This window comes from Mixophyes fleayi, chromosome 3 (genome assembly GCF_038048845.1).
Source record: "Mixophyes fleayi isolate aMixFle1 chromosome 3, aMixFle1.hap1, whole genome shotgun sequence".
In the NCBI taxonomy this organism is placed as follows: Eukaryota; Metazoa; Chordata; class Amphibia; order Anura; family Limnodynastidae; genus Mixophyes; species Mixophyes fleayi.
Window position 1 is genome coordinate 129,503,071 of NC_134404.1, and position 12,069 is coordinate 129,515,139.

The 12,069-nt window shown below is 40.0% G+C and overlaps 1 protein-coding gene across 1 annotated transcript in view; it reads left to right on the plus strand.

Moving 5' to 3' along the window:
* The first annotated feature begins 293 nt into the window (after positions 1 to 293).
* The window catches only part of LOC142143182 (uncharacterized), a 29,450-nt gene continuing 17,674 nt past the window's right edge, over positions 294 to 12,069 (plus strand). The window contains exons 1-7 of the mRNA XM_075200891.1: positions 294 to 363; positions 635 to 813; positions 1,140 to 1,299; positions 1,493 to 1,591; positions 3,570 to 3,689; positions 5,543 to 5,662; positions 9,740 to 9,859. Coding sequence (XP_075056992.1) covers positions 294 to 363; positions 635 to 813; positions 1,140 to 1,299; positions 1,493 to 1,591; positions 3,570 to 3,689; positions 5,543 to 5,662; positions 9,740 to 9,859 — 868 coding nt within the window. The remainder of the gene's footprint in view (positions 364 to 634; positions 814 to 1,139; positions 1,300 to 1,492; positions 1,592 to 3,569; positions 3,690 to 5,542; positions 5,663 to 9,739; positions 9,860 to 12,069) is intronic.

The following is a 12,069-nucleotide window of genomic DNA, read 5'->3' on the forward strand; positions in this document are numbered from 1 at the left end:
CTCTGGCAAAAATGATTTCTCCTAAGTTAACCCCTTCATAAATTGTGCAGATTGATGCGATGGCCATTCTCCGGAGAAAACGGTTGTTTTCTCCTGGTTTATTGCTGATCGCAGTTTTCTAAATAGACCCCTCGGTATTGAGGGATGGTGTGTTTTTTAGGAGTATTGGATATGGTCTAGTGGACTTGTTTTATTTTCTTTGCCATTACACAGGGTTCTTGGTGGGGATGGCAGAGTTGCCAACTTTACGGGATCCAATAACTTAGCCTAGCTACTAGCTGCATTTTCAGGACATGGGTGTGGAAATAAAATCCCTTTGCCTTTCCAACACCATTCTAGCCAATTTTCACTTTCTGAATATAGGTATTGTAATGAAGCAGGACTGGATAATGGTCATTCTAATGTCATACACCTCTAATTGAAACTCAGTTTATGCCTACATTTTTTATTGTTAATTACACAGAATTAAGTAATGTGTTATTTTCCCAGCAACTTTCATCACTCATCAATCATTAAATGCATCACTAATCACACAATAGATAGCCTCAAGCTAACCCTATTGTATATTTACCATACATATACATAGCTAAAGATGTCTTTTGTTCCTATTCATTTTCCTTTTATTTTGTTTCAGCTAACGGGACTCTGACATGGACACCAACCAGTACATCAGGATTCACCTTCAGTCTTGTAGCCACTGACTCAAAAAACCTCTCATCCATCTTCCAGCCCAACTTTGTTGTCTGCAATTGTAAACAGAGTTTTCAATGTGATTATAGCACAACAACTAAAGTCAATGACAGTTCTCATTCTGTGAGTAAAATAATCATTTACTAAAGTATTTTTCTGTTCGTGTATAACACCAGTAATTTTTCTGAATATGCAAGCTGAGGAAATATTTATTGTTTTTTCCACATATCATACTACTTACATAGAGTTATATTACAGAAAATCTTTTGTTGATGTACCAAGATGTTAAGCAGAAGGCACATAACAAAAATTACAGTTTTCTTTCTATTATTTTTAAATATAAAATAATTACTAATAAATGACTCAAGTTTGCAGATATAGTGGTACATTTTCTTGTGAGTTTTTGGGTATCTGCTATAGTAATCTGATTATGTTGTTCTTAATGACAGATTACAGGCTGCAATTGCACAAATACCTACACAGGAGAGTTCTGTGATACCCCTCCTGATCTGTGTGTTCAAGGCTGCTTCCCTAATGTATCATGTGACAGCAATACTGGCTGTGGGTCCTGTCCTCCTGGCTTCATTGGGGATGGATTGCATTGCTCAGGTGAATATACTTATATTTTTTATAATATTGTATTCTGTGTAATAGATATCAAATTGATCCTTACAGGTGTGTTTTGCCAAAACGAAAGACATTAATTATGCTTGTTTTATTAATTTATCTATCCATATAATTTCTGAAGTATGTTTATACTAAATTAACACCACACTAATTTTGTATTTACAATCCGCCACAGATATTAATGAATGTGTGGAAATAAAGCCATGTTCTTCAGATGCTGAGTGTACAAATCTGCTGGGAAGCTATAATTGCACCTGCAAAGATGGATTTACTGGTGAGTATTTATCCCTGTGATCTAGAGAAAAGGGTGGGTTTAAATTCTAGGGATACTAACATTTGAGGAACAAAAGGTTTGGAACAGATGTTATCAGTGAAACAAGTGTATTCAAGCAACTGCAGTGATTTGCACATTTGTTGTAGTCCAGGCACTTCTAATTAAAGTGCCAATTGGCTCTGTAATACATACATCAATTAAAATGTTCTGCAAGAAACTGTACTACACCTCATTCTCTGAAGCTCGCTAAAATGTACACTTTCATTTGCATTTATACAGTGTACAATACATATATTATAATGAAATGTAATTGTTTCACATATATTGTTGCATTTGGTTCAACTTGTGTACAGCTCATTGCAGAGACGGAACTAACGAGCTGTGGGCCCCTATGCAGGAAGGCATGGAGGAGGGAACAGGGGCACAAAACCCTCCAACCCTCTGCATCTGCCATGCAGCGATCCCCATTATCTCTTTGGACCCCTGTGCACCTCACCTGCTGCACCAATGGTAGTTCTGCCACTGGCTCATTGATCAGACTGTATTTATATTGGTTCTATGACTTTACAGGCCCATAAACACTTCTTGGTGAGGTTCATAGTCATTGCTCCAAAACACCAAGGTCATACAGATTGTGCAGCCCATTTACTTGTATAAAATAGAAAGTTGATGAACAATGTAACATTAATTCCTACTGTAACCATTGATGCTTACCAAATAACTACAGCATGTAATACCCTTCATCTTGGATAGAAATTTGGCATTGTTTCACAAAATTGACAATAGAAGTATAAGTATGTAAGTAGAAATGAACAGATGTTTTATAATTTTCCATACTTCAATAATTAGGAACTTGTGAATGATATCCCTGCACATCAGCTTCTGAGTTCAGCTTCAGTTTGCTAAACAGATAGCAGAAAAAACTCTATAAGCACTTGCAGTATGAGTAGGCCTTGGCAATTTGTATAAGATCATATGCTGAGCTAGGGTCACATGAGATGTCAAGTGAAGTGGGTCTGTCTGCAGTAATGTTGCTTGGGAAATTTCTCCAAAAATATACCCTGTCTAGTTTGTGGGGACAGGAAATTCTCAGATCCCAGGCACATTATAACTCACCAGTGACACTCCCTGATCCTGGGCACACCATCAACCACAAGTGACACCCTCCGACCCTAACATCACCCGTTATTGACATTCCCTGATCCCAGACTCATCATCACCACTTCTGACACCTCCTGATCCAGAGCTCATCACCCCCCATTGGTAACTCTCCCTGATCCCATGCACATCATTACCCTCCAGTGACGCATCCTGATCATGGGCACATCAACCACATGTGACATATCTTTATTTCTGGCAGTGAGACCCACAGACCATATGCATGTTCACAGAAGACTAGTAACCACTCATCGTTTTCCTGATCTCCTTGGTCTGTTCCACGATTGAACTTTACTGTCGCTCCAGCTCCAAACCACATTGATATTCCGCTATTACACCATGTCCTATCCAGTAACCATAAAATTGCCCAGCAACCATTAATGACAGATTAAATGACACAGATTGAGAGGGTGGCTGGAGAAGGAGATCTTGGGGTCAATTTATCAAGCTGCTAGTTTATGGCGGTTTTGCAAAGTGGAGATGTTGCCTATAGCAACCAATCAGATTCTAGCTATCATTTATTTAGTACATTCTACAAAATGATAGTTAGAATCTGATTGGTTGTTATGGGCAACATCTCCACTTTGCAAACCCGCAGCTTGATAAATTTACCTCCATGCAACTTCATACACACTGTGCACACCTGCACATGTAAAGAAGGTAATATGTGTTACTAAGTCAGTTTCAAGAATATCATCTAGCCAAATCTGCCAAGTCCAAAATGTAGTATAGGTGTGTTTAGACTACAGGATGCAACCTCTTTTAATGTGTAATTTGTTAAGTTGTATCTCTGTGTTTATCTATTTTTTCCTTTGAAAAGGTAACGGGACCAACTGTGATGATATTGATGAGTGCCTAAACAACAATATTTGTTTGCCTAACGCAATCTGTAACAACACAATGGGGAGTTACAAATGTATATGCAAAGATGGTTTTATAGGTAACTAAATTCATTTTTCTATAAAAACTAAAAAATAGCAGTCTCAATGAACTTCTCATGCTGCACTTTGGACCCTGGTGAGAGTTCATGTGCCAAATAAAGTTAGAGAAATATGTCAATTTGAAATTCTTTTACTCAAGAACACTACAACAGATTTGACAACAGTTTTTTACATTTCACTTTTACTATACTGCACTATACCCGATTGCTATTTTACCAGCATCCTGGACTGGAGTGTCTGGATGGAATGTACTTTTTATATCTATCCTTGACCCCATTGCTTTTCAGGCATATATCATCATTATGGTGGGAGTTACACTTTTTGCGAGATTTACTAAAAGTTTGATAGCTCAAGCAACATGCTGTTTTAGTTGTCTTGTCACTGAGAACATAAGAGAAGGCACCATTGACTTTTGAATTATGGTGGTTCTCATTAATTAGTATTAATTATTCATGATGAGGCAACACTTTGAATCAGTGGAAGGGGGGATGACACACCGTTTTTTGTTATTTATTCTTTCTTTTATGTGCTGCAAGGGCGCTTATGGTCATTTCACCAGCCCTCAAGCATTCACAACAGATACTCCAGCTGATAGGTGTATCTACGTGTTAATGCAGGTCTGCGTCTTACCGCCCTTACTGTAATCGGTTTGTGTTTGCATGACCCTTCCCTCCTCCGTTCTGTCTCTCCAGGCATACGGAGGTGTAAGCGATAAATATCTGCAACTGTGCATTCGTGCATACGCATGAATTCTCATTGTGGGCATTCACAGTGCAAATTTGCATAAAGTGAGCTACAAAACTGGCTAAAGTTCAGCTCAGCATCAGAGCTATATCTACAAGTATCCTCAAATGCCTCTCAGAACCTGTTTTGCTACACTATATATTCACTGAACTGGATCTGAAGACATATGTCTGCGCAGCAGCTTGTAAATTCAGCTTTAGTTCAGGAAATAGTGACCAAGTAGACTCCACAGACACTTGCAGTATGAGTAGGGTTTGGCACATTTTTCAAGGTCTAGGAGCCATCATATGCTGAACCAGGGTCATATGAGATGTCGAGTGCAGAGGGCAACGTATGTCCAGAAATATTAATTGGGCCCCTCCTCTTGCAAAAAGAAAATAATGCCACTCTAGATTATTGTGGAGGCAGTAACGCTCCATGATCCTGGACATACCATCAGCCACTAGTGACACACACTGATCCTGGGCACTTCACCTATCTGTGATTCCCTCTGATTCTGGTCACATAATCGTGCGCAATGGACACCTCCTTTTTCCGAGCAGTGAGACACGCTGACCATGGGCTCATAGAGAACAAGTCAACACTTGCCTCTTTCCCAATCTCCTTGGTCTTTTCTATGATTGAACTTTATTGTTGCTCCAGCTCCAATTCACACCAGAGAGTCAGCTATTACACCATGTCCTGTCCAGTCACCATTACAGCTGCCCAGCAACCATTAATGACAGATTGAGAGGAACAGAGTGAGATGGTGGCTGGGGAATGAGAAGAAGATTCACTGGGGCCGGTGAAAAAATAATTTATGGCTGTTGTGCTGTTGGCTAATGGGCCCATGTGCACTGCCCACCCTGAACCTGGGTAGACACACGAGTGTGCTGAACCTGAGCCCACATCTTAAATGCAGAGCCAAAATTGGTGCAAAGTCTAATAAACAGAAACATATCTGTTACCAAGTCTATTTGCAGAACAACATCTGGCCAATTTTGCCAAGTTTAATATGTGAAGTTTATTTTGGTCTGTCTAGACTACAGGAACCTACAGTATCTCTGATAATGTGTTATCAGTTAAGTTGTATCTTTAAATTAATTGTCACATCATTTCCTTTGAATAGGTAACGGGGTCGACTGTGATGATATTGATGAGTGCCTAAACAACAATATGTGTTCCCCTTATGCAATCTGTAACAACACAATAGGGAGTTACAACTGTACCTGCGAGGATGGTTTTATAGGTAACTAAATGCATTTTTCTATAAAAACTAAAAAAAAGCATTCTCAATGCACTTCTCATGCTGCACTTTGGATGTTGGTGAGAGTTCATGTGCCAAATAATGTTAAAGAATTATGCAAGATAGTCAAATTGTTTTACTCAGGAACACTACTACAGGTTTGATAACAGTTTTTTACATTTCACTTTCACTATACTGCACTATATCTGTTTGTTGTTTTACCTGCAAATGTGACTATAGTGTTTGGTTGGAATGTACATTCATATTTATCCTGGACCCCATTGCTTTTCAGGCATATATCATCAGTATGGTGGGACTTACACTTTTAGCGAGATTTACTAAAAATCAAGTTTGGCAGTGTTTAGTAGAGATGCTCACTGACCCCCGTGAACTGGTTTTGGTTTTGGATCTGAATTAGCTTAGTGTTTTGGTTTTGGAAAAACCACCCTCGTGTGTTTTAGTTTTGTTTTTTTTTTTGTTTTTTTTAAAAATCCTAATATATGCTAAAATAACATCATTTTGCTCTTTTTTTGTTCCTTCATCATTATTAACCTCCATAACACTAATTTTCAAGTAATTTGTAGTCAATAATATTTTCACACACTTTCAAACAAAGACTGCAGCGACCTGGCTGGATGGTAAGCGACAGTGCAATTACACAAAAACACGGCAGCTCCTAGCACATCTAGGACACATTGGCACACAGCAGTGGTAGAAAAAATAAATGGGGGTCCGCCATAACTCCCACCCTCCATGATGTTGGATCTTTAAAAGCAAATCAAAACTCGCGAGATCTCAGATCCGACGTCATCACAATGACGTTTTGCCTCGTTTTCAATTCCGAAGGCGCACGACAGTACCGAGCCGGCTCGGATCCCTTAAGTTCCGATGTGTTCGGTTCTCGTGGAACTGAGCCTGAGCATCTCTAGTGTTTAGTGATGCAAACCACCACAATTACTATATGGTGGTATGGGGCTGAAATGTTAAACCACCAGCGATGTGTGCCAGTTTCAAACATCTAAACCACTGGCAAAGTTACCAGAAAACACGCCAGAAAATAAGCAGTTTTTTTTTATAGAAAAAATATAGTTTAAACAAAATGCTGTTTTAGTTGTCTTGCCATTGAGATAATAAGAGGAGGCACAATTGACTTTTGAATAATAGGGGCAATCATTAGTTAGTATTAATTATTTATGATGAGGCAACACTTTGAATCGGTTAAAGGGGGGGGTGGAACACTGTTTTTTTTGTTATTTATTCATTTATTTTTTTATACACTCCAATGATGCTTATGGTCTTTCCTCCCACCCTCAACCATTCACAACACATACACCTAAAATGCTCAGTGTTAATACCCTTATCATTACTCCTATACCTTTTAGAGATGAGCGCACTCGGATTTCTGAAATCCGAGCCCACCCGAACGTTGCCGATCCGAGTCGGATCCGAGACAGATCCGGGTATTGGCGCCAAATTCAAATCTGAAACTGAGGCTCTGACTCATAATCCCGTTGTCGGATCTCGCGATACTCGGATCCTATAAATTCCCCGCTAGTCGCCGCCATCTTCACTCGGGCATTGATCAGGGTAGAGGGAGGGTGTGTTAGGTGGTCCTCTGTCCTGGTAGATCTCGTGCTGTGCTGTTTAGTTCTGTGCTGTGCTGTGCTGTGCTGTGTTCTGCAGTATCAGTCCAGTGGTGCTGTGTGCTGTGCTCTGTCCTTCTGAGGTCAGTGGTGCTGCTGGGTCCTGTGCTGTGTCCTGTTCAGTCCAGTGGTGCTGTGTCCTGTGCTCTGTGCTTCTAAGGGCATAGTTATTTCCCCAATATTCCCCTGTGTTTAAAAAAATAAAAAAAAGTTATTTAAAAAAATACCAAAAACTAATTTAATTTTTTTTAATTACCACAAAATTTGCACAACCAATCCTGCAGTATAAGCCCATTGGTACTGCAATATTACCAAGTTCACACATTCAGCAGTAAAAGTCCAGTGGTTCTGCAATATTACAAAGTTCACACATTCTGCAGTATCAGTCCAGTGGTGCTGTGTCCTGTGCTCTGTCTTGCTGAGTTCCGTAGTGCTGCTAGGTCCTGTGCCGTGTCCTGTTCAGTCCAGTGGTGCTGTGTCCTGTGCTCTGTGCTTCTAAGGGCATAGTTATTTCCCCATTATTCCCAAGTTTTTAAAAAATAAAAAAAAAGTAAAAAAAAATTAAAAATTAAAAATTAAAAAAAAAAATATATAATTATAACCAAATTTGCAAAACCAATCCAGCAATATAAGCCCTTCTCATGCTGCACTTTGGACCCTGGTGAGAGTTCATGTGCCAAATAAAGTTAGAGAAATATGTCAATTTGAAATTCTTTTACTCAAGAACACTACAGCAGATTTGACAACAGTTTTTTACATTTCACTTTTACTATACTGCACTATACCCGATTGCTATTTTACCAGCATCCTGGACTGGAGTGTCTGGATGGAATGTACTTTTTATATCTATCCTTGACCCCATTGCTTTTCAGGCATATATCATCATTATGGTGGGAGTTACACTTTTTGCGAGATTTACTAAAAGTTTGATAGCTCAAGCAACATGCTGTTTTAGTTGTCTTGTCACTGAGAACATAAGAGGAGGCACCATTGACTTTTGAATTATGGTGGTTCTCATTAATTAGTATTAATTATTCATGATGAGGCAACACTTTGAATCAGTGGAAGGGGGGATGACACACCGTTTTTTGTTATTTATTCTTTCTTTTATGTGCTGCAAGGGCGCTTATGGTCATTTCACCAGCCCTCAAGCATTCACAACAGATACTCCAGCTGATAGGTGTATCTACGTGTTAATGCAGGTCTGCGTCTTACCGCCCTTACTGTAATCGGTTTGTGTTTGCATGACCCTTCCCTCCTCCGTTCTGTCTCTCCAGGCATACGGAGGTGTAAGCGATAAATATCTGCAACTGTGCATTCGTGCATATGCATGAATTCTCATTGTGGGCATTCACAGTGCAAATTTGCATAAAGTGAGCTACAAAACTGGCTGAAGTTCAGCTCAGCATCAGAGCTATATCTACAAGTATCCTCAAATGCCTCTCAGAACCTGTTTTGCTACACTATATATTCACTGAACTGGATCTGAAGACATATGTCTGCGCAGCAGCTTGTAAATTCAGCTTTAGTTCAGGAAATAGTGACCAAGTAGACTCCACAGACACTTGCAGTATGAGTAGGGTTTGGCACATTTTTCAAGGTCTAGGAGCCATCATATGCTGAACCAGGGTCATATGAGATGTCGAGTGCAGAGGGCGGCATATGTCCAGAAATATTAATTGGGCCCCTCCTCTTGCAAAAAGAAAATAATGCCACTCTAGATTGTTGTGGAGGCAGTAACGCTCCATGATCCTGGACATACCGTCAGCCACTAGTGACACACACTGATCCTGGGCACTTCACCTATCTGTGATTCCCTCTGATTCTGGTCACATAATCGTGCGCAATGGACACCTCCTTTTTCCGAGCAGTGAGACACGCTGACCATGGGCTCATAGAGAACAAGTCAACACTTGCCTCTTTCCCAATCTCCTTGGTCTTTTCTATGATTGAACTTTATTGTTGCTCCAGCTCCAATTCACACCAGAGAGTCAGCTATTACACCATGTCCTGTCCAGTCACCATTACAGCTGCCCAGCAACCATTAATGACAGATTGAGAGGAACAGAGTGAGATGGTGGCTGGGGAATGAGAAGAAGATTCACTGGGGCCGGTGAAAAAATTATTTATGGCTGTTGTGCTGTTGGCTAATGGGCCCATGTGCACTGCCCACCCTGAACCTGGGTAGACACACGAGTGTGCTGAACCTGAGCCCACATCTTAAATGCAGAGCCAAAATTGGTGCAAAGTCTAATAAACAGAAACATATCTGTTACCAAGTCTATTTGCAGAACAACATCTGGCCAATTTTGCCAAGTTTAATATGTGAAGTTTATTTTGGTCTGTCTAGACTACAGGAACCTACAGTATCTCTGATAATGTGTTATCAGTTAAGTTGTATCTTTAAATTAATTGTCACATCATTTCCTTTGAATAGGTAACGGGGTCGACTGTGATGATATTGATGAGTGCCTAAACAACAATATGTGTTCCCCTTATGCAATCTGTAACAACACAATAGGGAGTTACAACTGTACCTGCGAGGATGGTTTTATAGGTAACTAAATGCATTTTTCTATAAAAACTAAAAAAAAGCATTCTCAATGCACTTCTCATGCTGCACTTTGGATGTTGGTGAGAGTTCATGTGCCAAATAATGTTAAAGAATTATGCAAGATAGTCAAATTGTTTTACTCAGGAACACTACTACAGGTTTGATAACAGTTTTTTACATTTCACTTTCACTATACTGCACTATATCTGTTTGTTGTTTTACCTGCAAATGTGACTATAGTGTTTGGTTGGAATGTACATTCATATTTATCCTGGACCCCATTGCTTTTCAGGCATATATCATCAGTATGGTGGGACTTACACTTTTAGCGAGATTTACTAAAAATCAAGTTTGGCAGTGTTTAGTAGAGATGCTCACTGACCCCCGTGAACTGGTTTTGGTTTTGGATCTGAATTAGCTTAGTGTTTTGGTTTTGGAAAAACCACCCTCGTGTGTTTTGGTTTTGGTTTTTTTTTTTTTTTTTTAAAAAAATCCTAATATATGCTAAAATAACATCATTTTGCTCTTTTTTTGTTCCTTCATCATTATTAACCTCCATAACACTAATTTTCAAGTAATTTGTAGTCAATAATATTTTCACACACTTTCAAACAAAGACTGCAGCGACCTGGCTGGATGGTAAGCGACAGTGCAATTACACAAAAACACGGCAGCTCCTAGCACATCTAGGACACATTGGCACACAGCAGTGGTAGAAAAAATAAATGGGGGTCCGCCATAACTCCCACCCTCCATGATGTTGGATCTTTAAAAGCAAATCAAAACTCGCGAGATCTCAGATCCGACGTCATCACAATGACGTTTTGCCTCGTTTTCAATTCCGAAGGCGCACGACAGTACCGAGCCGGCTCGGATCCCCTAAGTTCCGATGTGTTCGGTTCTCGTGGAACTGAGCCTGAGCATCTCTAGTGTTTAGTGATGCAAACCACCACAATTACTATATGGTGGTATGGGGCTGAAATGTTAAACCACCAGCGATGTGTGCCAGTTTCAAACATCTAAACCACTGGCAAAGTTACCAGAAAACACGCCAGAAAATAAGCAGTTTTTTTTTATAGAAAAAATATAGTTTAAACAAAATGCTGTTTTAGTTGTCTTGCCATTGAGATAATAAGAGGAGGCACAATTGACTTTTGAATAATAGGGGCAATCATTAGTTAGTATTAATTATTTATGATGAGGCAACACTTTGAATCGGTTAAAGGGGGGGGTGGAACACTGTTTTTTTTGTTATTTATTCATTTATTTTTTTATACACTCCAATGATGCTTATGGTCTTTCCTCCCACCCTCAACCATTCACAACACATACACCTAAAATGCTCAGTGTTAATACCCTTATCATTACTCCTATACCTTTTAGAGATGAGCGCACTCGGATTTCTGAAATCCGAGCCCACCCGAACGTTGCCGATCCGAGTCGGATCCGAGACAGATCCGGGTATTGGCGCCAAATTCAAATCTGAAACTGAGGCTCTGACTCATAATCCCGTTGTCGGATCTCGCGATACTCGGATCCTATAAATTCCCCGCTAGTCGCCGCCATCTTCACTCGGGCATTGATCAGGGTAGAGGGAGGGTGTGTTAGGTGGTCCTCTGTCCTGGTAGATCTCGTGCTGTGCTGTTTAGTTCTGTGCTGTGCTGTGCTGTGCTGTGTTCTGCAGTATCAGTCCAGTGGTGCTGTGTGCTGTGCTCTGTCCTTCTGAGGTCAGTGGTGCTGCTGGGTCCTGTGCTGTGTCCTGTTCAGTCCAGTGGTGCTGTGTCCTGTGCGCTGTGCTTCTAAGGGCATAGTTATTTCCCCAATATTCCCCTGTGTTTAAAAAAATAAAAAAAAGTTATTTAAAAAAATACCAAAAACTAATTTAATTTTTTTTAATTACCACAAAATTTGCACAACCAATCCTGCAGTATAAGCCCATTGGTACTGCAATATTACCAAGTTCACACATTCAGCAGTAAAAGTCCAGTGGTTCTGCAATATTACAAAGTTCACACATTCTGCAGTATCAGTCCAGTGGTGCTGTGTCCTGTGCTCTGTCTTGCTGAGTTCCGTAGTGCTGCTAGGTCCTGTGCCGTGTCCTGTTCAGTCCAGTGGTGCTGTGTCCTGTGCTCTGTGCTTCTAAGGGCATAGTTATTTCCCCATTATTCCCAAGTTTTTAAAAAATAAAAAAAAAGTAAAAAAAAATTAAAAAT